This window comes from Diaporthe amygdali (assembly GCF_026229845.1).
Source record: "Diaporthe amygdali strain CAA958 chromosome Unknown NODE_28_length_639089_cov_64_968398, whole genome shotgun sequence".
NCBI lineage: Eukaryota > Fungi > Ascomycota > Sordariomycetes > Diaporthales > Diaporthaceae > Diaporthe > Diaporthe amygdali.
In genome coordinates, this window is record NW_026517048.1 from 393,480 (window position 1) to 419,011 (window position 25,532).

Below are 25,532 nucleotides of genomic sequence, written 5' to 3' on the forward strand. Positions count from 1 at the left end.
AAATTATTTCCATGTACACGTGGAACTTTTGGTTGTCTCGCTCGTTGGTGTTCAAATCGTGTTTTCTTTTCCTTTTGGAAAAGAATCTTCCCCATTCTATCCTACCCATATGATGGAATCCACCAATGATTGTTTGTCAACTGGTACGAAGGGCCAATCAACTTGAATATTCCTGCAAACACAGTTACTTCGCACATTAAAGCGAAGAAACTCTGCAATTCGCTAGCATTCAGAGATGTCTGATACTTATGGGCCGGATGGACTGTGCACGTGTCACGAATAATATCTGGTCATTGAATTGTTCTTACAATGCCCGAGAACGGCAAAGCCCTGGGCGCCTGTGTCTCCTCATTATGAGGCGTCAGTCAGCAAGATTATGACGAAAGGCTAAAATTATGCCGAGAAAGGGCTGTGAGTATGGCATTGCATATATCAGCACAGGTACCATTGATGCCGATCCTTCTGGACCTCTCATTCGACAAATGTACCGGGTCTTTTGCCGAGATTTTCTGGGTCACCTGATATCCGCACGTCGATGTTGAGGATCCGCGATGTGGGCCCTGCGGCATTGCCCATTATGTCTGGCAATCGAAATCTGGCCTTGCGTATGTGACTGCAGACTTGGTTGTGATTCGGTCGGTCAATGATTATATAGCAATTGACACGCTTTACCACAACGGTCTCAATTGATCGAAATAATTTGTAAAAATTGGATTTCTAAATTATGCTACTTAAAATCAAAAATAGATGTGTCGGCGGGTTGTTTATGCGATTGAACTGATTGGAAAACTACAGCAAAACAAAGCCTTGAAACTGGGGCTTTCTAGTAAATCAAGTCTCTTGGAAAACAAATCACCCGGACACAAGCCGCTGATTCGAAGTTTTGGGCGAGAGCGCTCCACTAATAGGCGAAATTCCATTGTTAATTTCGTTGGATCTACTTACCGCCAGCCCTGCGCCTGACTTCTGCCGGCAACATACGATCCACACAAGACATCGGCCCACAATCGTCCCCGTCCGGAATGCAGGGATCCGGGAAATGGATCCTCACGACGAAGAACATATATGACCAACACCCGCTGTGTTGGCACAGGATGAGAAAGTTGAGGGCAGTTAATTAATGTTTTGTTTCGTCACCTAGCGCATCTGATCCATTCAATCCCGACCGTTGTCAATTTCTGATTGGGCAAACTGAACCCATAATACTCTTCCTTTTACGAACCTTCCGACTCATTGCACCACACGCCTCAGAATCAGCACCGGCAGCAAATTACACCTATCCAATACATTATCATGGCCAACAAAAAGTCAAGCAGCGCAGAGATCACCGAGGCGGAGAGGAATGACCCTAATGCCGCGTGGGAAGCTACCATAACGAAAGGGATGAAGGAAACCGAGAGCGAGATGTTCCTGCAGTGGATATCCATCGTCATGATAGGCGTCGCCGTCGCAGGTTACTTCTATCTATGAAAGTGCCTGTGATGTTCCACATACCACATAGACGATGGCCGAGACGACACCTAGTTTCCTCAAGGAACCGAATCGACACTCTCAAAGCCACGTGAAAGGAATTTGAATCCTTTCATTGCAGTGGTTGGAGGCATGAGTACTGGAATTCGAGATGAGAGGTCCGTCAAAGGGGGAAAAGCGTAAAGCCTAGGTCCTGTCCTTTGAGACATACGAGTTGGGGGCACCATAGTGCAACATTGAGTATTTAATTCGCTCGTTCCTTGTATTTGACCAACTCTTCTTAAATCAGGTTTACTTAGCTGCCTCCCAAGGTTAATGCACTCGCAAAGCTCTTTGCTCAATGACAGAGGTCTTCGCAGATGACTGGGGATTTTCTAAGCCACGGGGTGAAACATAGACTGCGCCTTCGAACTCCAGCTCCATCACTCAAGTCAACTTTTTCAGACAATGCTCCTGCGGGCTGTTAGATTTTGTTGTGCCAAGGAACTTCTATTGGTTGCCGAGGAGGGGAATACTAAGAAAACACTTACTGGCTTGTGGCTTGTCTCGTAGTCTATGTGGACGTATGCTCTTTCTACGGAAGGAAGTTTCTCCAGCTTGATCTGCAGCGCCTCTGCCACGTCATGTGCGATTTCGACACGCTCGTCCGGGCGCATGACAACATCAACCTCTGCAATCAGTCGTGGACCACAGTAATATGCCCGGACTGTGTCAATTTGCTGTATCTCTGGCGAGTGGGTCATGGCTGCATGATTGTGGCAGGTTAGTTTGTGACACACACAGTGGACTTCGTGACCTCGCCGCTCTGATCGGAATCTCAAGACCGGAGTACACACAAGACTCACCGATATAAGTGATCAAGCGCAGCGTTTCGCGCTCCGCCGACACCCCAATGATGAGTTGGAATTCATCATATGCCGTGTGCAGCCAAAGAGCAGCGATTGTTACGGACAGTATGGTGGCTCCCATTGGATCAATCCACCAGCGCAGCTTGCTGCCCCCGACTGAGGTCAAAATACCAAAGCCATTGAGGAAGAGGTCATTGCGATGGTCTCTCCAAAGAATCTCAACCTGTGAAAACAGATGCTTGATGGTCCAGCAGTACAGAAACAGGCAGAACTTTGTGAAGAAAGCTGCTGACACTGAGATGATGGACGGCAAGAAGAAAGGGCGCGTTTCAGCGGTAGAGCCTTCGATGAATGTCTGGAGAGCCTGGACCAAGATAACGACTGACACAGTGAACATGACGAAAGAAAATACGATGTTGCCAGCTGTGGATATGCGCGCTCTGCCGACCGGGTATTTGGTTGGGCTAGCCTTTGTAACTGTCCGGTGGGCCAAGTAAAGCAAGAGTCCCGAGAAGGGATCGAAGCATGAGTCCACCATAGTTGTAATTAACGACAGGGACCCCGACGAGATGGCGGCATAGAGCTGCAGACCCGAGAGACAGACATTGGCGCAAAGGCTGCCTTTGACGGCAATTTGATATCGGAGACCCGAGGCGGATTGAGTGTCCTCTAGGGACTGCTGATGCTGCTCCACGGGCGTCAGGAAGGACCGAATCTCTTCATTTTGCACTTCGTAGAATTCTTTGACAGGCTTCTCGGGGTGAATGGAAATTTTGCGTCTCTTTTCCACCTGTATAGATGATATTTCTGACTCTGCTTTTATTAGAGGTGAGAGTCCCAATGGATCTGAGTGCGCGGCTCCCGAGGCTTCGACATCTCTTGCAGATCTATTTGATCGGAATTGGGAGGCCAGTGACCTGTGGCTTCGGCGACTGACCAGAGCTCGGGAGAGGGAGCTGAGGGGAAGCTCGGTTTTCTGTTCTGGCTGATTGTCTGCCATGACTGGACTTGATGAGAGCAATTTACTACTAAGATCATGGAAATTATGTGCCAAACGTTCTGTCAAAATCTTTCATATGGCACACCGCTCACATTTATATGCCACGAACGCCATGGTAAGGAGCTCACGAAATCACCACTGAGGCGGCTAGAGCTTAGAGATGGCAAGATTTGTCGAATATTAGTTAAACAATTGCCGTGCATAGGGGAAGATGAAGCGGTCGCTTCCTGCAGCGTGAGGGAGCTTGTGTCCTTGGCTACAACTTGGCGAAACTAAGGGGACCGTCTCCTTGGACTTCCCGAAGGTCTATTGACCCGCACCGCTTGGTTCGGTCTCGGCTTCTGTCCTTTAGTCAAGGCTTGGACAGGCCACTACATCCTTGGTTTTCTGGGCGGACTCCTGACAACGGCAAAGATGTCGCGCCCAGCTCTGGGCTCAGTTGCTAAGTTCCCAATTTCTTGGAAGTTGTAACTTCACAAAGTGCTTCGGCTTCGCTCTCGCGGATGGCAGGTCTACCAGCAGCCGATCCCGTGGCAGCTAAAACCCCACACCACCCTCACGTGCGCGTTCCTGAGCCGTGTAGTATCGATATGATAGTCTAGTATATGTCGGGTTGAGAAACAAATGCCGGTGGAAACATCTATCGCGACATCGGACACTGCTACGACCGAGTCCCGATCCCGAGCAATCTGGCTCAACGACCTCATTCAATTTGACTCTTGGATAAGTAGGAATTAATTTGCCTTTGCATCAACGGCTGGAAGTGGTCAAATTGAAGATTTACTGAGTAACACTGCTTTCCCCTGGACATACCTAAGAAGTTTTGGGAACACGATATAAGTTTCACATCAAATTTGAGCAAGATTTGAATAAGATATGACTCAAGTCACAAGGAAGGAAGCCGGGCATACGATCGATTATCCGCCCACCATATACTGTTGATCCCTTTAGGGGTTTTCCTTGTCAAATGATTGTGCGTACACGGAAAGACTTCTGATTTTGCACTTTTCGCGACATTCCTTGCTTTGACGACAGTATGACTGTACTCTGCTTGTGACAATGTTCATTGAGCTACTGCATTTTGTCGGAAATCAACTTGGTGAGTATGAACTGAAGTCTTACAGACATTCTTCTGCCAAACTTGGCACTGGCACTCTTCTACACCAACCTGAACATGGGCATCCGAAAATCCTTGTTGACACGATCTTTAGTCAGCAAATCCGGTAGTCATGATAGGCATCATAATGCACAGTAGGCTGCAAAATTGAAGCACCACAGCAGTTAGTACTGCTCCAGGTTTGGGCCGGTATACCGCAGGCTTCGGTCATAGCCCGATTCCGTCTGCCTTTACCGACCCACCGGTTTGAATCTCCTTTTTGCTGCAATCTATATCAATCTGGTCTGTTCTCCGAAGTTCTAGACTTCCCGGACCGCGATGGATGTGGGCTTCCGGGTACCCTGATTGAGGGAATCCCACACAACAATAATTTGCGATTTGTGGAGGCGCGCCGTTACGGCCCTGCTAGCCCATTTACAGGCCCAATAATCTGCAAGGCCACATCCACATCCGCTGAGACAATTTTACTTAGTGCCTTACCTGCCCGCCTGCTTACATGGATCTCAACAGATAAAGCACTATTGGGCCCCGAAGCATTTACATGGCAGGGACTATGTTTTTGACCACGTTCAACGTGCATAATCAATTGGCTAGTCTTAACAGCTAGACGATAGTCATCATCGAGCGATTGAACTGTTCACAGACATGAATGGGTATCTTTCCTGTGCAGGGCTGCTCGCCTGGGCTGCCTTTGGCTTTGGTCAATCTCTTGCATCAAACTCCAGCTGCGTTGGTATCAATGCAGTGAAGCCCGATTGCAAACCCGCAGGGCCTCCTTACCACCGAGATATCTTCTTCATTGGAGGCGAGTATGTGTCCTCCTTCCGGGAATGTTTGGCTTAATACACCAGATAATCGCAAAGGATGGGCATCGTATTTCCTTGAGAAAGGTTATCAGATTTACATACTCGATATAACTGCCAATGGGCGGAGCGCACAGAACGATGTCGCCAAATACCCCCTACGCCTCGGTTCAACAGTATCCATTCACGAGAACGGCTTCACTGCCCCTGAGATTCTCAATGCGTATCCTCAGTCGCAGGGCCATGATAAGTGGCCAGGAAATGGAACAAAAGGAGACCCAATCTTTGACGCCTTTTTCGCCTCAACGGTCCCGTTGACGTCAAACAGCACTTCCCAAGAGCTTTCGATGCGGGCAGCAGGCTGCAAGCTGCTGTCACTCATTGGAGAGTCATTTCTGTTGGGGCATTCAGCGGGAGCAACTTACTCTGCACTGATGTCAGACGAGTGTCCCGAGCGTGTGCGGGCGACAATCAATTTAGAGCCAGGAAATATTCCCTTTCAAAGCCTTATCGGCAACTCTACAGTACCATCCGTTGGACGTACTCGCAGTCGGCCTTGGGGGCTGACCAATACTCGCATCACATACGAGCCGCCGGTCGCAAATGTCACTGAAGACCTAATCACGGTCGAAGTCGGCCAGGACACGCCGGCACACCGTTCCTGCTTTGTGCAGTCCAACAATACCGTGGTTCGGTCTCTGCCTCAGATTGCAAAGGTGCCCTACGTGATGTTCACCGCTGCCAACTCCCCTCACATTACATACGATCACTGTTTCATTTCGTATCTCCAGCAGGCAGGGGTGAAAGACGTCACTTGGGTGAAATTTGGTGACCTTGGAATCACGGGTAATGGTCACTTCTTCTTTCTGGAGGAGAATAACATGGAACTCGCCGCGGTCGTAGAGCAAGAGATGGCGAGCCGAAGCTGAAAGTCCTCAGGGTTCAAGCTAGGTCTGTAAATACATGTCCGGATTGTTCAGCATTTGATATTCTCAACACTCTGTAAAATCAATGGTATAGAAATTCAGAGCTGCGATCCGGTAATCCGTAACTTGTGGTCGTCAGGCAAGAGGGGTTGCATCAGATTTGTCTTTGGCGCATTGACTCGCTTAGTACAATATCTTCAACCGCAAAGTTCATGTGTTCAGCCTATTGTGAGAGGCTAATTGAGGATAAATATGACGGCAAGGCGTTAACATCCTGTTCGTCTATTCCCTCGAGCGTCAATCTCTACTATAGGCTACGTCCATACTGCAAGCGGTAGGCGATGCTTAGTCTGGCGTCGGGTCTCAGGCATTCCAAGGCAGAACAGACTGCGTCCGTTTTTTGTTAATGCATGAACATTAGATACTTCTGTCGAGTCATACAAGAATGTTCAATGAGCTCCTCACTGAACCAGGAATTTCTAGATGACCAATTTAGTAACATGTGCGTGCGGCTGCCATTGCGTTGAATCGAGTCAATGACACATCTTCCTGTGCATGTGAGAAATGTATCATCCTTTAGGGCTGACAGGGCGCGGGTACTCGTCAGTATTGACAGTGTACAAGCTTCCCAACTGATTCCGTCGCAGTTTCCATGTAGCTTTCGACTGCCGCTTGACCAACATGTCACTCGAAAGATACGGATTGCTCCCGAATGTCACAAATTACTGCTATCCTTTGACACCTTGTGACGCCCAAATTGATACGAGTTCAAAAAAGTAGCTGCTACGCCTGTCTGTATGTGTCTGAAAGACTAGGTGAGAACCAGTGGTGCTTGCAAGAGTCACGAAGATCTCGCAGACATCGAGGACTGTGACAGCAGTACCACTGAGACACTTGGCAGGATCACCATTTCTTCGACACTTACCACTGTGTGATAACGATCTACTGCCATGCCGAATTCTATAAGTTCTCTGATGGGGGACAGCGCGCGAATAGTCGATGGAAGCAGGGGCCTCCATATTCGGACACGCATTGAATTTAATGCGATATCATTTTGTAGACTTTTCCAGCGCCCCGACACGAATCAATACTGCCGAGTCTATTTGGAACATACTTCGTGGTATCTAAGTGCTGATTGGATCTGTGCCATTCGTATCAAGCTCGAGACCCATGCAAGCTTGTGCTAGTTATCCAAAATTTCCATCACCAAAAAGGCTCGTTTGTTTTCGCAATGAGGATTCCGAACTTCAAAGTGTGGCGCCGGCTCAGGAGGTGGCTGAGGTGGTCTGTGAAAAGTGGCGTCGGCCTAGCATACATAAGTGGGTTCAGATCTGAAAGGCAAGAAAGCACCCCCAACGAAGGTTGGTAGTTTCTGGAGTACCATTCGTGTTGAATACCAGTATATCATGTGACATCTAGTAAGCCACGGACGGCTTCGAGTGTGGTCATCGGAAGGTCAAGGTTTCGCCGGAGAAACACGGCCTTTCTCCGTGAGCCGAATGCCAAGATCATGCCACTCGATGGACAACATGGTCTGATGCTGGTCTGCCTGAAGGTTGCACCAGAACGACGTGCGCTGACTGCCGTTTTCGTATAAAACACGCGTCGAAAACATGCTCTTCTTCAACCCTGCTTGAGTCCAATAGCCATGGATGCTGGCATGACGAGGCGCCAACTACTACTCATCTTCCTCTTGACCGCCTTTACTGTCTTCGTGTATCACCGGCAATACTTTTTCGCTGCTGAGCAAGGAACAACCTCGCCCAGTCAAACTATGCCACCCAACACACAGTCCCCGACTGTCATAGTCGTCGGCGCCGGCTTAGCCGGTCTCTCGGCCTCGTACTCTGCTCTAAGGGCCGGCGCGGCAGTCCGGCTCCTCGAGCGCGCCGAGAAGCCCGGCGGCAACAGCATCAAGGCCTCGTCGGGGATCAATGGAGCACCGACCCGATTTCAAAAGGGGCCTGACACGTCATTTCACAGCGACACTGTCCGATCCGCGGGCGCAAGGCTTGCAAAGGCGGATGACTCTGCGGTGAACTTCAGACGGAAGGAGCGCGAGTCACTCATTTCGAGATTGACTGGCTCCTCTGCCCAGGCAGTTGATTTCCTGGTGGACGAGATCGGAGTTGAACTAAGCGTGGTCGCACAACTGGGCGGCCACAGCTTCCCTCGCACACACAGAGGAGGCGGCAAACTCCCGCCTGGGGCGGCAATTGTCACTGGGCTGCTGGAGAAGCTGAAACAGGACCCGAACTTCGAACTTCAGACGGGATGTGAGGTCAGCAAGATACTGACAGCAACCGAGGATAAAGGCGCCGTGAAGGGGGTCCAGTACACCAAAGAAGGCTCGCCACACACGCTTGAAGGCGCTGTGGTCTTCACGACTGGAGGATTTGCGGGTGATACCTGGGGATTGTTGAAGCAATACCGACCTGATCTCTCCGGTCTCCCCTCGACAAACGACAACAGGCCGGGAACACACAATATACTCACAGATTTAGGTGCTCATCTCGTGGACATGGAAAGTGTACAGATCCATCCGACAGGTTTCATTCTTCCCTCTGATCCTCAGGCAAGGGTAAAGTTCCTGGCTGCCGAAATGCTGAGGGGTGAGGGAGGAATTCTGCTGCACAAGGGGAAGCGCTTTGTCAACGAGATGGACACGAGGGAGCATGTCAGCAATGTCATCATGAGTCTCCCTTCCGCAAAGCCAGACCAGGAGAGTGTCGAGGCATTGACTCAATGGGACGTTGAGCTCCTACTCGATCCCGGAGCGTGTGACGCGGCGTCATCACACATTGGGTTCTATTTATGGAAGGGTCTGTTGACAAAGAAGAAAGTCAAAGATCTGGATGAGACGACGAAGCAGACAATCCACGAGTATGCACAAGTTGCGGCTGGCAAGGCGAAAGACGAATTTGGACGAACGACGTTTGGGTCTTGGAGGCTGGCAGGCACTGCCGCAGATGACGAGCAGGAGGTCTGTGTCGGGCGAGTCACTCCCATCACGCATTTTACCATGGGCGGTGCTGCCATCAACGAGAAGAGCCAAATCCTGGTTTCAGGTGCAGCTGGACAGGACTTAAGGCCCGTTGAAGGTCTGTGGGCAGCTGGAGAGATCACCGGCGGCATCCACGGGGACAATCGGTTGGGCGGTTCGTCGTTGCTCGAATGCGTGGTCTTTGGACGAGTCGCGGGCCACGAGGCGGCTGCGTATGCCAGGTCGGCAGCGGTCTAGATCTTTTGTACCAAGCACGGTGGCAAGACATGGTTCTAAACAGAGCGAGATATAATTCAAGCAAAAGATTGCCAAAAGAGCAGTGCAGCATCCGAGTGCAAGATGTCATGCGTCGAAACATGTTTTGAGCCCTGAAACACTACCACATTGCCCAATATGACTAAGTAGCATGGCAGGATATCGGGCTTGAGATTTTGCCGTGTCGCTGCCGCAAAGCCGAGGCCGAAACGCGACTTTGATTGCAACGTCGCTGCTCATATTGAGCCAGATGAGGCACAAGTATGAACTGTGATCTCAGGCTTCTCCTACGGAAAGGTTGCGCCCGCCTTAGCAGCAAGTCGTTTGGGAATTGGTCTGACCAACTCCACAAATCACAACACTGAGAAAGGGAAAAATAATGCGTGCGCGAAGTTGGTCTTAAGAAGACATACAAGGTAGCATAACAATGAGAAATCTCAGATGTATGCTATTGAGGCGGCAAATGAATGGTACGGTAATATTGAACCCTTGGTCACTGTCATTTTCCGACGGAAGAATATGAGAGGTTTCACAGCATTTTTTCCCGCGTATTGTCCGACAAATGCATCGAGCTTATCTATCACACGTGGAAACCTGATCAAGCTTTTACGGCCAGCCGGTGAGAAACCTCGAGATGCGCAACCCCTCCCCCTTGAAACCGTGGCAGAGAATTTGTTAGTCAAAATGCCACACGGCAGATCTTCACAAGTCAGACAAAAGGCCCATGTGTGAACGCATTTATAAGCAAATGTGCGACTCTACAGTCAACATACTTTCGAGTGCTGTCGTGATGAGGCTCCAATTGCAACAGTACGGTCTGTTCCATAGCAAAATTAACGGCTCCAAGTTTCCCAAGTTCCCGGAACTGGTAAGAACTTTCGAGTCCCGATGCCTTGACGCAACATCTGGTTGCATCCCGTCTCTTTTCCCCCATGCTAGTACTCTCGACACCAGCCATCGTAGGGCAACTGGAGCAACATGAGATTGCTTCCAGAACCTACCTGCGTGGTGTAATGAGTTAAGGACAGCTTAACGAAAAAGTCACTCGTGCAAGGCTGTTTATGTTGATGTGTGTCGTGATTGGCAAGTCGCTTCTCGGCGCCGTATGGCATGAGAAATCATCCATAACTGACGTTGATTTCCGTGGCCACGTCCTATTGGATGATTTCTGGCAGTTGAAGCAATATTAGGCACATAATATGACGGTGGCTTTCGGTAGCTGTGCCGTCAAATTTGACTATGAGACACAAGCAGATGATCGTCACGCAATATATTAAGAGCGGCAGTTCCCTCTTCGGAACACTCGGGATGAGCTCTAGGCAACGCGCGCTACGAATGCATATGCACATCCTTTTCGCTTTCTCGTGGCTAGGACCGAGAACTGTTCATCCAGTGAAGGAGCAATGCAGGACAAGATGCCAAATGAACCAGCAAAGCGGGCAAACGTCGAACTCCGATCTGTAGAAGTACGGGTGCCAAGACGCAGCGTTGTTTAAGCTCTCGTGGTGGCGAGTCTGTGTGGTGCCAGTGTCTCGCCAGCAGTTTCCACGCACAAGTCACAGTGTCAGCCTGTCAGGAGGTCGCAATGTTGATCAGCGTGGATCTCCGTCACAGTCGTGAGAGCTACCTCCAGAATTAAGGTTTTTTTGCTTTTCTTGGGACGATGTGGGCATCCCGGTCTGCCGTCACATCGGGTGCGATTGGCTAGCAAAGAAGGTTTACTTTCGGGGTGGTGTCCACGAGCAAAGGATACTCTTTTGAAACTCGTTTACAATTAAGTTTAACAGACCCTTGCTCACGGTCAAATGGCTGACATATTCAGGCTATGGAAGTCGGGTTGATGCAGGTACAATATGTGGTCGATGTGGTCCACCTATTCATATGCTGTCCTGGGATCGGATTCGAAGCTGTCCAACTTCAATGTCCCAATTGCTCAACACGTGGCTCCGCACTATCGTTCCCTTATTGCAAACCATCGTGCCTATGTTGTGTCAAGAACGCTCGCTGGCCGATTGCTCTGACACTTTTGCCGTCTATTAGGACACAAACATGAAGCAGCATGAGGCTGGGGCTGTTGGGGGAGAGCCCGAGAAGGACTCTTGGGAGAAATGGACTGAGGAGACGAAGGCGGCTATCGAGTTCGAAGAGGATCCGCACAGGGCGGCACTTTTCGATAACCCACGACTTGTGTACGTTGGAAAGAAGACATGGGCAGCAATGATTGTGCGTTGGTCACCGCGCTCACTCAACCCGTGTGCATGGCTAACTTGAGCGGCATCTCACCAGGCCCTTGCAATTTCCCTTGGAGCGCCTCTTGGGCTAACATTCGTGGCATTGAACTCGATTCTGGTCGTGGTCACTGAGGAAGTCGGCGGCCAGAACTTGATCCCTTGGGTTGTCGGCGCGTGGTCCGTTGCCAGCGCGTCGGCAGCTGGAGTGGGAGGATACCTGAGCGATATATTCGGCAGGCGCAATATCATTCTTGTCGGGAATCTTCTCGTCTTTATTGGATGCATACTGGGGGCCACTGCTCGCAGTATCGAAATCATCATCACTGCTCAGGCACTAATTGGCATGGGCGCCGGGTTTCTCTTCGACGCCTTCGCTGCAGCAACTGAGATGCTACCGAACAAATGGCGAGCGCTGGCAGTTGGCATAGTGGAGGCGGGCATCAACGTTCCTTGGTGAGTCTCTCTCAATGAACTGTGATATTGGGTCCGAAGCATTAACATGAGATTCCTGGTTATCAGGGCAACCATTTCTGGAGTTCTCGCAAATGCAGTCGCCCGATACGCTAGCTGGAGATGGGTGTACTACATCGCGATTCTGTGGAGTTTTCTCGCGTTCAAGGCTACAGCGCTTTTGTACTGGCCTGTTTCAAGACCAAGGGGTGACTTCCACAAGACTCGTCGGCAGCAATTCAAAGAGCTGGACTATATTGGTCTGCTCTCCATTACTGCTGGGCTCGTGATTCTTGTCAGCGGCCTCACTTTAGGCGGAGAGACCTTCCCTTGGAATCATCCTTTTACCGTTGCGCCTCTCGCTGTCGGCCCTGCCACCCTGATTTTAGGTGTCATCTACGATTGGACGCTGGCGGCCAACCCGATGATCCCACTTAATCTCTTCAAGCCTAAGATGTTTCGCCGTTATGTCGCCATCCTCGTCGTTCTATTCATGAGCGGAATGAACTTTCACGCCATGAGCACTTTGCTCCCTCAAGGCTCTCTGCTCATGTTCACTACAGACGGGATGGAAATAGGAGTCATGTCACTTCCAAATACAGTGACTCAGCTCCTTGTTGGTGTCGTCTTTCCTATCATCTCCCACAGGATTCCGGAATACGTGCCACGCTGCACAATCAAGTGGCAAATGGTGGTAGCGATGGCGATGCAGGTTGTGTTCCTCGCACTTTCAGCGGCGTCCGTTGACCCGAACAATTACTACGCCTACATACTTCTGACTGGCCTCGGAGTGCCAATGTTCACGTGGGTCACGGTCCTATCGTACGCGATTGCTGGTATGCATGTTCCTCACTCCCAACTCGGCACAGCGCTTGGATTCCTAGGGACGTTCCGATCAACCGGTGGAGCAGTCGGGAATGCAGTTTTCCGTTATATCTTTCAAACCACGTCTGAACGTGTGACTGCCCAGAGGCTCCGACCTGTCTGCGAGAGACTCGGCGCGTGCCCGACTGATGCTGCATTCAACAAACTACTCGCCGATGCTGTGGCCTACAATGTCGGGACCCCGGACAAACTCACAGACTTGAGCCCACAAGTACGGAGTGCTCTAAGGCAAGCGCTACGTGGCGCTTACGGCTACAGTTTTAGGATCCTCTTCTGCGCAACCATTCCATTCGGTGTCATCGCTTTACTCTGTGCGCTTTGCATCGACGACCCCCATGCCTTCATGAACAACCATGTCCAGTTTAGGATGTACGAGCGTGGAGGGCTCGGATTTCGCAAAAAGGACAGTCCTGCACCAACCGGTGCGACGGTCCTGTTTCCGGGACGGAAGAAGCCTTTCGATGGGAAAGATGGAGATCTGGAACTAATGAGGGTGCCATCGCAAAGCTCACATGCACACCTGAATGCAGAGACGAAGAGCCTCTGATCCGGAAGCCCGGCGCCTCCTTCCATGCGAGGTCTTACAGTTGGAATTTGGGTGAAAGATAGCGAGGGATGTGTGACCCAATCGACCGTATTGAGATAATTGTAATTCTATGGTGCATGATCCTTCGTGGCACTGCTCTTGCTATTGACTGCGGTGGCGAAACTCTCGTCAGCTTAGGGACCGTAGTTTTCAACACGAAGATGACAAGCATAGCTAGGTGCACGAAAACGGGTGCATCCGTTCCTCTGGGAGGTGGCGTTCCTTTGCACCGGGCCAAACAACTAGCCTTGTGTGTGGGGAGATCACCAAGGTGGCGTGAAAGAGGCGCTTGCCAGTTTAGAGGACGTTGCCAAGCCCAATAATGGGACGGTGTTCGGACGATCTATCAGGGGTAGCGCTGTCACAGCAGAGTGTTTCATGGTTGACTTCAACGTCAGGGCGCTATTGACGTCTAAGTCTGCCGACACGTAAACCCTCAGCTTGCACCATCCTCACCGCTGTTCAATAGTTCGCTACCAGAATAGCACCAACCAACATGGCAAACGCGTCCCCGCCCACACGGCATGCATTGTCGTGGCTGACAGATGCGAACTACTTCAGCATGTAAGACAACATCCCGGTCGAGCCACGCGAGTCGCGCGCTTCAAAGCGTGGAAATAACTGACCGGCATATTACATATTAGACCTGCATGGTACCCGGCATACTTTCTTACCAGTCAACTACGTGCTCTGCCCTACCCGGAAACCGAGTATCATGGGAAAACAGTAATCGTGACCGGCGCTAATGTGGGTCTCGGCCGGGAAGCCGCGCGTCACTTCTGCCGTCTGGGGGCATCTAAGGTTGTCTTGGCCTGTCGCGACCTCGAGAAAGGCAAAACCGCCGCGGCCGATATCGAAGCGTCTACATCAACACATGGCGTCGTTGACGTCTGGCAGGTCGACCTCGGCAGCTTCGAGAGCGTCAAGCATTTCTGCCGCCGCGCGGAGACCGAGCTGGACCGACTGGATGTCCTTGTCGAGAATGCCGGCTTGGCAATCGGGACCTACGTTGAGTGTGACGGAGGCTTCGAGAGCAGCATAGCTGTCAATGTCGTATCGACTTTCTTGATGGCCCTGCTTCTGCTGCCTGCCCTGAGGAGGACTGCAGCAAGGCACAATGTCGAGCCGAGACTAGTGGTGGTGTCCTCCGATGCTCACTTCTTCGTATGCGAATCCTTCATACAGTTCCTACATGAATAATATCCGGGTGGCTGACGTTCACCATATTAGGCAAAGTTCTCCGAGCGGCATCAGCCCAAAATCTTTGAGGCTTTCAAAGGAAAGGAGAACATGAACGAAGACCGATACAATACATCAAAGCTCTTGGAGGTATTCATCGTTAGGCAGCTCGCTTCCGAGATGGCGTCCAATGATCCTGTCATTGTAAACGCTCTCAGCCCAGGCTTTTGCAATTCAACTATTTTCCGTCATGCACCCTGGCTTCTGCAGGGTGTGCTCCAAGTTGCCGTACGACTAATAGGAAGGACGTCAGAAATGGGGTCTCGAACTTTGATGTCTGCAGCAGCTGCTAGCAGGGAGACACACGGTCGATACATGGACAACTGTATACTCCGAGATCCAAGTAAATTCGTACTGAGTGAGGAGGGAGCGCAAGTTCAGGAGCGAGTTTACAAGGAGCTGATGGAAGTGTTGGAAGGCATTCAGCCAGGCATCACTAAGAACATCCGAGCTTGACTAGTCTTTGGCTTGCCTGCTTTTGATAGTTACAAACTGAACTGAAATTCAATTGATTTATGCTCTTCGATAATACAATAAACCATCACTCACTTAGTCAAACAGAAAAGTCGAGAAAGAACGAAGTAAATTGCCATTAATATTACAAGAATCAAAAATATCAACCATTTGTCCTTCTCATAGTTTCGTCATCAGCCCGCAAAATTCTCTGTTACTCTGTCCTTTCCCCGAGGGGTTCCCTTCCCACAACGAGCCGTTTAACGGCGGTGCCGGGTGCGATCCAACGTGGTAGGTGCAACGGTCTTGAGAGTGACAGGGACGCTGTCAGTCTGATCGGTACCGGCCTTGTTCCAGTTGAGAGTGTACAAATCCGTCTCGCTGGTGGTCTGAGCCCAGAATTGAGCCTCGTAGCTGGAGCCATCGCTCCAGAACGCTTGCTTCCCGAACAAGAAGAAGCCAGTAGTGGAGGCGTCAGCGGGAATAGTCTCATTAGGGGACTTGAAACCGCATGGTTCATAGGCAGTCTCTGAGTTGATGATGTAGAACACTCTGCCGGTATCGACAGGTAAGTCTGGATCAGTGCTGTTCGCAGTGACATTCCAGGTAGTGTCCATGGATGGGGAGGCCCCTGAGTATTTGTTAGCGCAACTGGGAAATTGAGACACACCAAATGCATTGTAGACTAAGGGAAACAAATATTAGTCTTACAAGTCAGCTCAGTGAGGTTGGATCCAGCTGAGGCTGCAATGTACGCGGTGCCTGGATATTGGTTGCATGGTCAGCCAAGTAGTCTCCTTTTGCCTTCTAATCTCACGATATTTGATATAAAAATTTCACACTTACCATTGAGCCCAGCATACACTTCAAGTCCGGATATACCCTTGCCGTAGGCATATAGCTTTGTGCCTTCATCGCGTTTGACAGACCGCGGTGTCACGGCAGTCGCGAGCGAGAGAAGGAGAGTGAGCGTCTTGAAAAACATGGTGCGAACAAAGAGAGCGAATGAATGGTGATGTGTAACGAGTGTGAAGACAAGAATTGGGGAATGTGGCCCAGCAGAATAATGGAGAAGCACGAAGTATAGTATATATTGTGATCAGGAATGTTCAAGCCGAACAAATCTTCAAAATAATGTGGAGATATACACTGCGCGCGCTCTACCTTACTCATGACTTATTCATGTCTTCGGTTCGGACCTTGAAGGTGTTCGCCCGAGCGACCGAGATGGTTGGTGAACCCCTGGGTGCTGACGCGGCTCAGTCTCGTACCTGAATACTACAGGACGTGCATCAAGTGATCAATTGTCAAGGGTCTGTGTGCCCCGGAAATGATTGCTGGTGTCGAGGTCTGGGAGTCTTGGCTAACCATGTGGGTGGGGAGGTTGCAGCGGAGGCCAACTAGGTACCCAGGCCGGAATGGATACCGGTGGATACACAAGATTATGCGCCCCCGGGGTGTCTGAGCCGCCTCCAGGGGCGCACAAGAATACTCTGTAGCCTCTAGCAAGGGCTTATCGAGACTACACAACCGTTGTTTATCACAAAGGAGGGTGGGGCTAATTTTCAATATTCTCAAACATAACCCCACTGCATTACGCGGATCAATCCTGGCTTGCGGACTCCTTTCCTTTGACTAGCGCCCGTTTTCATGGAACCTATGGAGCTATAAGCTTCATAATAGGGTTGAAATTTTCCGACGAAAAGCTCCACGGTCGATGATCCAATAACTCTGAATGCATTTTCAACGTCTTATCAATAGCTTCTGTTGGCCGTCCCGAAATATCCGAAGGAACGCTTGACATTAAACAGGATTTTTTGTGATAGACAACCTACATGTGTTCCTCATGATCCTATCAATGACTTTTTGCTGCTAGGCGCCCATCCTCAGGATGCAGACCAACGGTGAATCCATCCATCAGAAGTACACGAGGCACTCCACCACGCGAGCTTCTCCTGCATATTCTCGCCCTAGTAGAGCTTTGTGTACCTTTCGTATTCTTGGACCTGCATTTCTGCAAGTTCGTTTCCCCTGAAAGAGGAGACATGCCGAAAATGTGTGATGTGTTGGGCTATCGATACTAATGGCTGCCACACTGCATGCACTCGCCGTGCCTTTTATTTGACTGTCATCCGCGCCTCCGTGGCGCAGGAGCTATGACCGATTGAGCACCGCATCAGTCCAGACGGTAGAGGCGAAACATTGTATTCGTAGGCATCAAGTGCCAATGCAGATCCAGGAGTACTGGCGAGTCGATCTGTGGAGAGGCCGTTTACGCGTTTTTGTTGCGCCAGAAAGGATGAACATGTTTCAAGTCTGTGCGAACCTCCGCTAAAACACGAAACATCTCCACGTGTAGAGCGACATGCAACCTGACAGCCCGTTCTCATCACAGGTATCGCCACCAGAGTGGTGTTGCGAATGTCCTGGCAGGGCCTGGGCGGCAGTTGGTTCCTGTTTCTCGTCTATGGAGTAATATCCACATTTCGTCGCAAGCTTACCCTTGACACCGCCCACGCATGCAGGCGGATGATCCCAGCCAATATGACGGCACGGACGCTCGCCGAGTGGCTGCATCTTCCTGTGTTGTCAATGATAATATCGTTAACTGAATTTCGGGTTGAGCCGCCGAGCAATATTTGGTGTTTGTTATGTGGGCTCCGTCTGACGCGTAAGCCAGGATGTCTGTGCCACGAGATACATCCACTCGATGCTGCACTATAGTAGCATTGTCCAAACCTTTGAGCTTTTCTGGTAACTACACATTAGCAAGGCACATCCTGCAAGCGCCATCAATTCTACCCGCCAATGCATCATCAAGGAGTTGATGCTTAGGGACAAGCATCTCATACGTTCACAAAGCTCTGAGCCGTCTTGCCGGACGTCACTCTTGCGGGAGCGAAATAAATGCCGTGCTCGATGGCGACAAACCTTGGAGGAGGCTCGTGCATGCTACCCTTTGCAGGCATATCCCAGGTGTTGCATCGTGCCATTTTGAGCCGCATAGATACCGCGTGGGGAATTACATCCCAAAAGGGACATGCCAATTACGAACCCACGTATCTGACCCCCCGGACGGCACGCGCGGACGAGGGATGTCGGGCTCGGATAAGTTTCAATAGATCCGAGTATTACGCTGATACGGCCGTGCTTGCAGATATTCCTGCCCTGGCGCCCATGGGTCTAGTGTCCACCTGACTGGGCATAGGTGACCTAGCGGGCAAAATGCATGATGCGGTATCATCACGCACACACACCCACAAGAATACGAGAGACTTCTGCAGTGGGATTTCGGAATCGCTACGAGCAAGGTCCATACGACTCCAGTCATCCCCATACACGCCACGGCGACTATCCGTGACAACTCCTGAGATCCACTCCAGCTCGGCCGAGGCCAGGCGGCAGGAGGCTTGAGTGCTCACATCTGACTCGGCCATGGACTTAGGACTTGGTATCGATCTTTCCGAGACGATGTGGGCCGATGCATAGGCTCGTGGTGTTGATCATGTTAGCCTCACAATAGTTCATAAAGCCTCGACGAGGTCTTCCTTGAATCGTTCATCTCATCTCCATCCTCAGCGCATCTCTCTTTTCTATTCTCGACTGAATAGTCGTCTCAACTCTACACAGCTGCACTCAAGCTGGTCTGTCGTTTAATCCGCCCCACAACCTTCGTTTTCCCCTTTCTACCCAGACCGGTACAACATTCTTTCAGTCAACATGGGTATCAAGAGTGCCTTCCTCTCCCTGCTCACCTTTGTGCCACTCATTGCGGCAGCTCCTGGTCTCTCGTCACCTTCGCTGTCTAAGCGATGTGTTAACTCGCCTGACGCACGGAACTGCTGGGGAGACTTTGATATCTCTACCAACTACTACGATGAGGTTCCTGACACCGGTGTGACCAGGGAATACTGGTTCAACATCGTCAATACCACCGCTGCTCCCGACGGAGTGGAGAGGATTGTCTTGGCTGTCAATGGGACGATCCCAGGACCAACGATCATCGCGTAAGATATGACTCCTGGACTCTTTCAACACATTGTGCATGTGCTGACCTGATTTTCTAGAGACTGGGGTGATACTGTCATCGTTCATGTCACAAACTCGATGCAGGACAATGGAACATCTATTCACTTCCATGGAATTCGCCAGAACCACACCAACCAGAACGATGGCGTTGCTGCCATCACTCAGTGCCCTACAGCACCTGGGCAGACGACTACTTACAAGTGGAGAGCGACCCAGTACGGCTCATCATGGTGGCACTCGCACTTTTACGTCCAGGCTTGGGATGGTGTCTTTGGTGGCATCATTATCAACGGGCCTGCCACTGCCAACTATGACGTTGACCTGGGCTCCATGATCTTGGCCGACTGGTCCCACGACACCGCAGATAACCTGGCTCTTGTGTCTCGGGTCAGTGGTCCTCCAACAATGGATACCGGACTCATCAACGGCACCAATACCTTCACTCAGGACGACGGAACTGTTGTTGGATCACGACATGAGACAGTCTTCACTGCCGGAACTCGATACCGTATCAGGCTGGTGAACGCAGCTGCCGACACTCATTTCAAGTTCACCATTGATAACCACACCATGGAGGTTATTGCCAGCGACTTTGTTTCCGTCAACCCTTACTCCACTGATGTCGTGAATATCGCCATTGGCCAGCGGTACGACATCATTGTGACTGCCAACGCCACAGCTGACAACTACTGGTTGCGCGCCATCGCTCAAACGGCCTGCTCCAACAACGCCAACCCAGGAGACATCAAGGGCATTGTGCGCTACGATAGCACTTCGACAGCAGACCCTACTTCTTCGGCGAACGACAACGCTGCCATTGACGAGTGTGTCGACGAGACAAGCTTGGTGCCCTACGTCCAGGTCGACGCCTCGGATCTGGCCGACGTCAACGTCGATTTCTCCGTCGCCGTGGCCGCGTCCGCCGGCCGCTTCTACTGGTCCATGGGCAACAGCACCTTCATCAACCAGTGGAACTACCCCTCCTTGCAGCAGGTCAATGAGAACAACAACACATGGGCGACCGAGCAGAACATGTACGAGCTGCCCAATGCCAACGAATGGGTCTACTGGATCGTCCAGACCAGCCTTGGCGCCGCACACCCTCTTCACTTGCACGGCCATGACTTCTGGGTCCTGGGCTCAGGGTCGGGCAAGTATGACGCTTCCACGGCCAACCTCCAGACCGTCAATGTGCCCCGCCGCGATGTTGTCCTTCTGCCGGCGAGTGGCTGGGTCGCCTTTGCCTTTGTCACAGACAACCCCGGAGTAAGTTCACATATCCTGGTATCTCATGCTACTCCTTGCAAATCATATACTAATATTCTCTGTCTCCAGGTGTGGATCACTCACTGCCACATTGCTTGGCACACATCCGAGGGTTTGGCTGTTCAGATGCTAGAAAGGCAGTCCGAAATCGCAGGCCTCATCGACAGCGACGAGCTGAATGAGACATGCGACGCATGGAATGCCTATGCCAACACGGCGAAACTAGTCCAAGACGACTCCGGCTTATAGACAACCGGTAATCAACATCACGACACATGGATATGGGCATTTCATTTGTAGATATTAAGGAAAGCGTTCTTCTATTGACGTAATGTATTAATTAGCTTAATGTATGGGCCTGGGGCCAGAATAAACGACATAGCTTTCAAGCAACATAGTACTACAGAATTGTTTCCCCTTTGATTGTAAAATATTCTCATGACTGTCGATAATCTTACCATTTCAACCGGTGAGTTCAATGTTTTGGTAGAAAGAACTAATCTTTTCCGCACTAGGTAGGAAATAAACGCCAATCAGTCGTCTCAAATCGTACTTGGCCAACGCTCCAGCCAGTGATAAACCACCCAATCCTTGATAACAGAGCTTATTGACTAGCGACATTCTCAGTCCTTTGAACAGAATGGATTACAGGAGAAAGGATAGATGACGAGATGAAAGCATTGGGACCTGGGCTTTGAAGCCATGGCTACCCTCGAGGTTTGCAGGAAGGCGAGACAGGGTCCGTAGAAGTGGACTGAGCGAGACGGATACGAGTGATGAGTATTATTTTTAATTCATCGTTACGAAGTGGAAAGAGTGTTGAGCTATAACGTACCTCACAGTTTTCTTCGTAGACCACAATGTTAGGATAAAGGAGAGAGACGGAGAATCCTCCCTTTCAGGTCATGTTTCTTGACTCATGGTGGGAGAATGGACCCACAACGTGCCAGGAGGGTCTTGACAAACGTACGGTAAGCGAGGTCAGAAATACGTATCCGGCGACGTCCACTATAAACAAATTGTAAGAGTCAGTTACAAAACCACCCGCATTTAGGGCTTCATCCGGGTACTGCTAAGGGTCCATACCTGCCTACCAAAGGCCTTAAACACAGAGCACTATCTAAAGATACCGCCAATTGTCTTTGCCACAGAGATACAAAGAATGGAATTAATATTTTGAGAATTCAATGGATTCATATTTGAACAAATTCATACAATTAACACATTGGCATCTTCAAATTTCAAGTGGGGGCTGGTCAACAAGACGTCCTGAGCAATGAATAACAGCGATCACCTTCTCTTAATCCAAGTAGTAAATATTTCAATTACCTACCCTTAACTCCTGACTCATTCCTGCGCTTGCGCACACTTACCGATGCGGTATCTACGCCGATCCCCTTTCCACCCACTGATTTTATTCTATGTATTAGTCCGGTGAAACTCCTGTCCAGGCTTGCGGCTGGATCCGCCGTCGGAGATAGTAGCCCGGCGTCTATGGGCGAGCGTCCCGGCGTCGTGTGCGTCTTCCTCAAGCTGGTCTTTGGCTTCCTCCGTGTGGTATGAGAAAGTCCCAATGGGTCGTGGCAGGTCCACGACCGAGACTGGTCTGTTTCCTCCTTCCAGGATAGGATCCATGTCATCCCCATACTGTCGTACAAGGTGAGGCCGCTCAATTGGCCCAGGAAAACGAACATCTTGCGGCATTTCATTCTCTTCAAGATCTGAGGACGGGGCGTCATCGTTGTTCCTCAAATTGATGGCCTTGCCTCGCTGAGTTGGCCCACCACCTCGGCGAATATCGTCCACAATTGCTGCGATGTTCCCGAATGATGGGGAGAAGTCCGCGGGCAGGTTGACGGTCAGGGGCCCAGTTGGTCGCCTGCTGGAGTCATTCTCTGACAATGGGGATGAAGAATCGCTCACCCAGATCTTAAAGTCATCCTGGTCGACATTGATTCGGTAACGCCTAGGAATTGGGGTTGTGTTCATGAAGGGGTCTTCATCAGACGAAGGCTCCGGACCTGGTAGAGGAGGCAAGGGCCTAGGGCCAAGGTTGTGGACTCCGGGTCGCAGAGGGGTGTAAGTAAGCTGCCAACTCGAGCTAGAGGAGCTCAACCTGTTCAAATTGTCATCCTGACTTGGGGTTCTGGGGCGCTGAGGAGTCGTGAGCTGCTCAGCCTGAGAATCAGGCGTGCCTGAGCTAGATTCCCTCACAGTGTGCAATGACGGGGGGCTGGGCGTGTCATTCTTGGTACTTTGCAAGTTTGTCTGATCGATACCTTCCTCGTCTTTGGTTGATTCCGGCAATAATGACAGATCTCCCACGCCCAGGCTGGAATCATGGTTGGAACACAAATATTCATCAACCACACCCACGGGTTCCACTAAATTGCCCATCGTAATATCTCCAGCGAGACGCAGAGGCTCGCTGATTTGGAAAGGGTTGCTCTCGATTTCCCGTGTAGCATGACGCGCCAGCATAATTCGATCTACGGGGCTATCCTCAAGAACCAGGATTTTGTGAGACAGGGGACGGAGACGCTGGCCAGCGCGGTTCGTCCTCGCGAACGCCTGCACTTGGCTTGACTTTTCCGGAAGCGGTGAGGTCAGAATCTGGTACGAGGCAACTTGGAGATTCACTCCAGTGCCAGCAGCGGCGTAGGGCGCAATCAGAATGCGGTTGTGCTTTACGAGCTTGGCTGCGCTCAGGCTCTGGAACGATGTAAGTATTTGCTGTTTATCGGCGCTCGAAATCCAGTTGTGCACGATGACTACGTCTTTACGCTTTCTGACCAAAGCCAAATAAAGGAATATCGCAGAAACCGCTGTGGGGGTGATGATAACCATCTTCTTGAGCTGCAGGTCCTCGCCGGCACCAAATTTGGAGGTGCTGGAATTGCCAGTCGGCTCGCGCTCACGTTTGTCCAGACCCATGCGGTTGAGCTCCTCGAGGATATAGTCTAACTTTGGGCTTTCTTTGATAATTTGATCAGCAAGTCTCTGAAGGGGTTCGGACTGCTCGATACGCAATCTGTTCTTCGATTCCCGGACGAGATCGCGAATAGCAAGATTGTCAAATGCGATAGGGTTGTCGATCATCATCTGTGCCGCTGCTGGGAAGAGGGAAACAAAGTAAAGCAGACCACGTTGCCCTGGGTCTCGTAGTTTCGGATCCTTTGGAGCAATCTGGTTCGCGAGTTGTTGAATAGCCCCCTTGTACTGGGCTGGTGTTTGTCTAGAAATGATCCTCGGCTCGATGTCTTGAACATCTGAAATAGACTTTCCAAAGAAAGTCGATGTTGCAAAATGCCGAACGACGAGCTTTTTGTCGAAGACAGCGTCCCAAAGATTACCGAAGCGTTGAGCGTCATCAGCCTCTGCGGACGATTTAGCAGTCTTCAATGCAATCACCAAGTCCCGCATGGCCTCTGTTCGATTCGGAGCTATGAGGCTTATCGCAGGAGCCCAGTGCTCAAGAGTGCACCCGGAAAAGGGCGTCGCGGTGACAAACCACACATCCGCACCACTGCCAGAGTACGCAGAGGCAATTTTCATCGTCAGCGAGTCTTTAGTCCTAATGAATTGATGGCTTTCATCGAAGACTGATAGTCCAATGTGCAGTGAATATTGTGAGAAAACATTCCAAAGCCTTGGAGAGTTTAGAGTCGTGATGAAGATGAACGATGCCGGTGAAGGGTTCTTGAGATCAGACTCAACCCCGCGGGATAGCGTTTTGACCAAAGGTTGCAGCGGGCGTATGAAACGCACCGGTGCATCGTTGTGTACTAGGCAGACCTGATACATTGAGGTGCTCACTGCAGCTGTCTGAACTATGTTTAAAATATCTGGCCATGTCTCGATAGCGCAATAGAGAGTGCTCACACCGCTAGGCGTGGAATCGCACAGGACTCTGGTGAGCGAGCCTGGGACGCAATAACACACAATGGCTCCAGCCTTCTGACTAGGACAACTTCGTCCATTAGCCCCTTCTGGAAGATGAAGCTCATTTGATCGACCAATTCGTCTTCTTCTTCCCGTTGTTTGATCGTTCCAATATAGTTTCACCATTCTTTGAGATTCAAACGCAAGTGCTCGTAGGAGGCAGGCGGTAAGGCAAATAAAAGTCTTACCAGTTCCCGCATTGTCAGCTAAAATACCGCCATTGAGGTCCCTCCCACGCTGAGTTAAGAGATGGTAACCATGATAGAGCTGATAAGGGCTGACGAAGATTCTACTGCCGGGAATATTGATACTGCGGACGTTGGGGTCATTGTGCTGCTGCGCATTGAGGATTAGAAGATCATTGCATAGTGCTGTGAAACCGTCATTGTCCTCAAATGTATGTTCGACTGGCAACAGAGATGAGAGGTCTGCAAGCGGGCTTGGGGGCTGGGATGCTAAGCTTGTGAGAATAGTTGCCGGCTCGTCGGGGTCTTCTGGTCCTTCGACTGGCACAGAGGAAACAGAATCCCGCAGACTACCTCTACTTGCAACCCTTTCAAGAATGGCCTTGGGGTTGAACGTTGCTGCCACTCTTCTTGTTGTGTTCCTGAGACCAGGAACCCTAGGCAGAGGGATACGGCCCTTCGGCCGTGTGTTCTCCATATGTCGAATGGTTGACTTTTGCTACAAAGTGATGTGGCTTTATGAATGAAGAGAACGGAGTCTCTGGTAATTGGACTGAGTCATCTATGGGTCGTTCAAAAGCATGGTAATAAGGCTGATTAAATAAGAACGGCGGAGAATTCACTGCGACGTATCACACACAGCGTATGATTAGATGGCAAAGGACCTAGCTTCAAACCATGCTCAACGCCCACCTTAGAGCTATGCGACAGACAATGACATTGATCCCAATCGGCTAATTAATACAATCGGGCTTTGCAAAGTTTAGGTGAACAATGTCTGGACTCAGTGTCGAAAAAAAAAAAAAAAAAAAAAAGGAAACGGCCAGGGGGGAGCGTTGCCGT

General features: G+C 50.6%; 9 protein-coding genes across 9 annotated transcripts; 5 read left to right on the forward strand and 4 right to left on the reverse strand.

The window, feature by feature from the left end:
• Positions 1–1,896: 1,896 nt before the first annotated feature.
• Positions 1,897–3,318, reverse strand: J7T55_014831 (uncharacterized protein; the record flags this gene model as incomplete). Its single annotated transcript, XM_053131812.1, has 3 exons — positions 1,897–1,923; positions 2,001–2,215; positions 2,316–3,318. The coding sequence occupies 3 exons, from the start codon at positions 3,316–3,318 to the stop codon at positions 1,897–1,899; spliced, it is 1,245 nt and encodes a 414-aa protein (XP_052990191.1).
• Positions 3,319–5,080: 1,762 nt separating this feature from the next.
• On the forward strand, positions 5,081–6,167 carry J7T55_014832 (uncharacterized protein; the record flags this gene model as incomplete). Its single annotated transcript, XM_053131813.1, has 2 exons — positions 5,081–5,244; positions 5,369–6,167. The coding sequence occupies 2 exons, from the start codon at positions 5,081–5,083 to the stop codon at positions 6,165–6,167; spliced, it is 963 nt and encodes a 320-aa protein (XP_052990192.1).
• Positions 6,168–7,812: 1,645 nt separating this feature from the next.
• Positions 7,813–9,405, forward strand: J7T55_014833 (FAD dependent oxidoreductase; the record flags this gene model as incomplete). The annotated part of the gene is made up of 1 exon (XM_053131814.1): positions 7,813–9,405. The coding sequence occupies one exon, from the start codon at positions 7,813–7,815 to the stop codon at positions 9,403–9,405; it is 1,593 nt and encodes a 530-aa protein (XP_052990193.1).
• A 2,067-nt stretch (positions 9,406–11,472) lies between these two features.
• J7T55_014834 (uncharacterized protein) lies at positions 11,473–13,536 on the forward strand (the record flags this gene model as incomplete). Its single annotated transcript, XM_053131815.1, has 3 exons — positions 11,473–11,646; positions 11,710–12,107; positions 12,174–13,536. 3 exons carry the CDS (start codon positions 11,473–11,475, stop codon positions 13,534–13,536), a joined length of 1,935 nt encoding a protein of 644 aa, XP_052990194.1.
• A 535-nt stretch (positions 13,537–14,071) lies between these two features.
• Positions 14,072–15,270, forward strand: J7T55_014835 (short chain dehydrogenase; the record flags this gene model as incomplete). The annotated part of the gene is made up of 3 exons (XM_053131816.1): positions 14,072–14,139; positions 14,220–14,739; positions 14,806–15,270. The coding sequence occupies 3 exons, from the start codon at positions 14,072–14,074 to the stop codon at positions 15,268–15,270; spliced, it is 1,053 nt and encodes a 350-aa protein (XP_052990195.1).
• Positions 15,271–15,527: 257 nt separating this feature from the next.
• J7T55_014836 (cytochrome p450) lies at positions 15,528–16,252 on the reverse strand (the record flags this gene model as incomplete). Its single annotated transcript, XM_053131817.1, has 3 exons — positions 15,528–15,898; positions 15,979–16,029; positions 16,114–16,252. The coding sequence occupies 3 exons, from the start codon at positions 16,250–16,252 to the stop codon at positions 15,528–15,530; spliced, it is 561 nt and encodes a 186-aa protein (XP_052990196.1).
• A 1,346-nt stretch (positions 16,253–17,598) lies between these two features.
• Positions 17,599–18,704, reverse strand: J7T55_014837 (uncharacterized protein; the record flags this gene model as incomplete). The annotated part of the gene is made up of 2 exons (XM_053131818.1): positions 17,599–17,848; positions 18,529–18,704. The coding sequence occupies 2 exons, from the start codon at positions 18,702–18,704 to the stop codon at positions 17,599–17,601; spliced, it is 426 nt and encodes a 141-aa protein (XP_052990197.1).
• A 283-nt stretch (positions 18,705–18,987) lies between these two features.
• J7T55_014838 (multicopper oxidase) lies at positions 18,988–20,811 on the forward strand (the record flags this gene model as incomplete). Its single annotated transcript, XM_053131819.1, has 3 exons — positions 18,988–19,274; positions 19,335–20,562; positions 20,632–20,811. The coding sequence occupies 3 exons, from the start codon at positions 18,988–18,990 to the stop codon at positions 20,809–20,811; spliced, it is 1,695 nt and encodes a 564-aa protein (XP_052990198.1).
• Positions 20,812–21,981: 1,170 nt separating this feature from the next.
• Positions 21,982–25,167, reverse strand: J7T55_014839 (uncharacterized protein; the record flags this gene model as incomplete). The annotated part of the gene is made up of 3 exons (XM_053131820.1): positions 21,982–24,347; positions 24,467–24,523; positions 24,693–25,167. The coding sequence occupies 3 exons, from the start codon at positions 25,165–25,167 to the stop codon at positions 21,982–21,984; spliced, it is 2,898 nt and encodes a 965-aa protein (XP_052990199.1).
• Between the last annotated feature and the right edge of the window lie 365 nt (positions 25,168–25,532).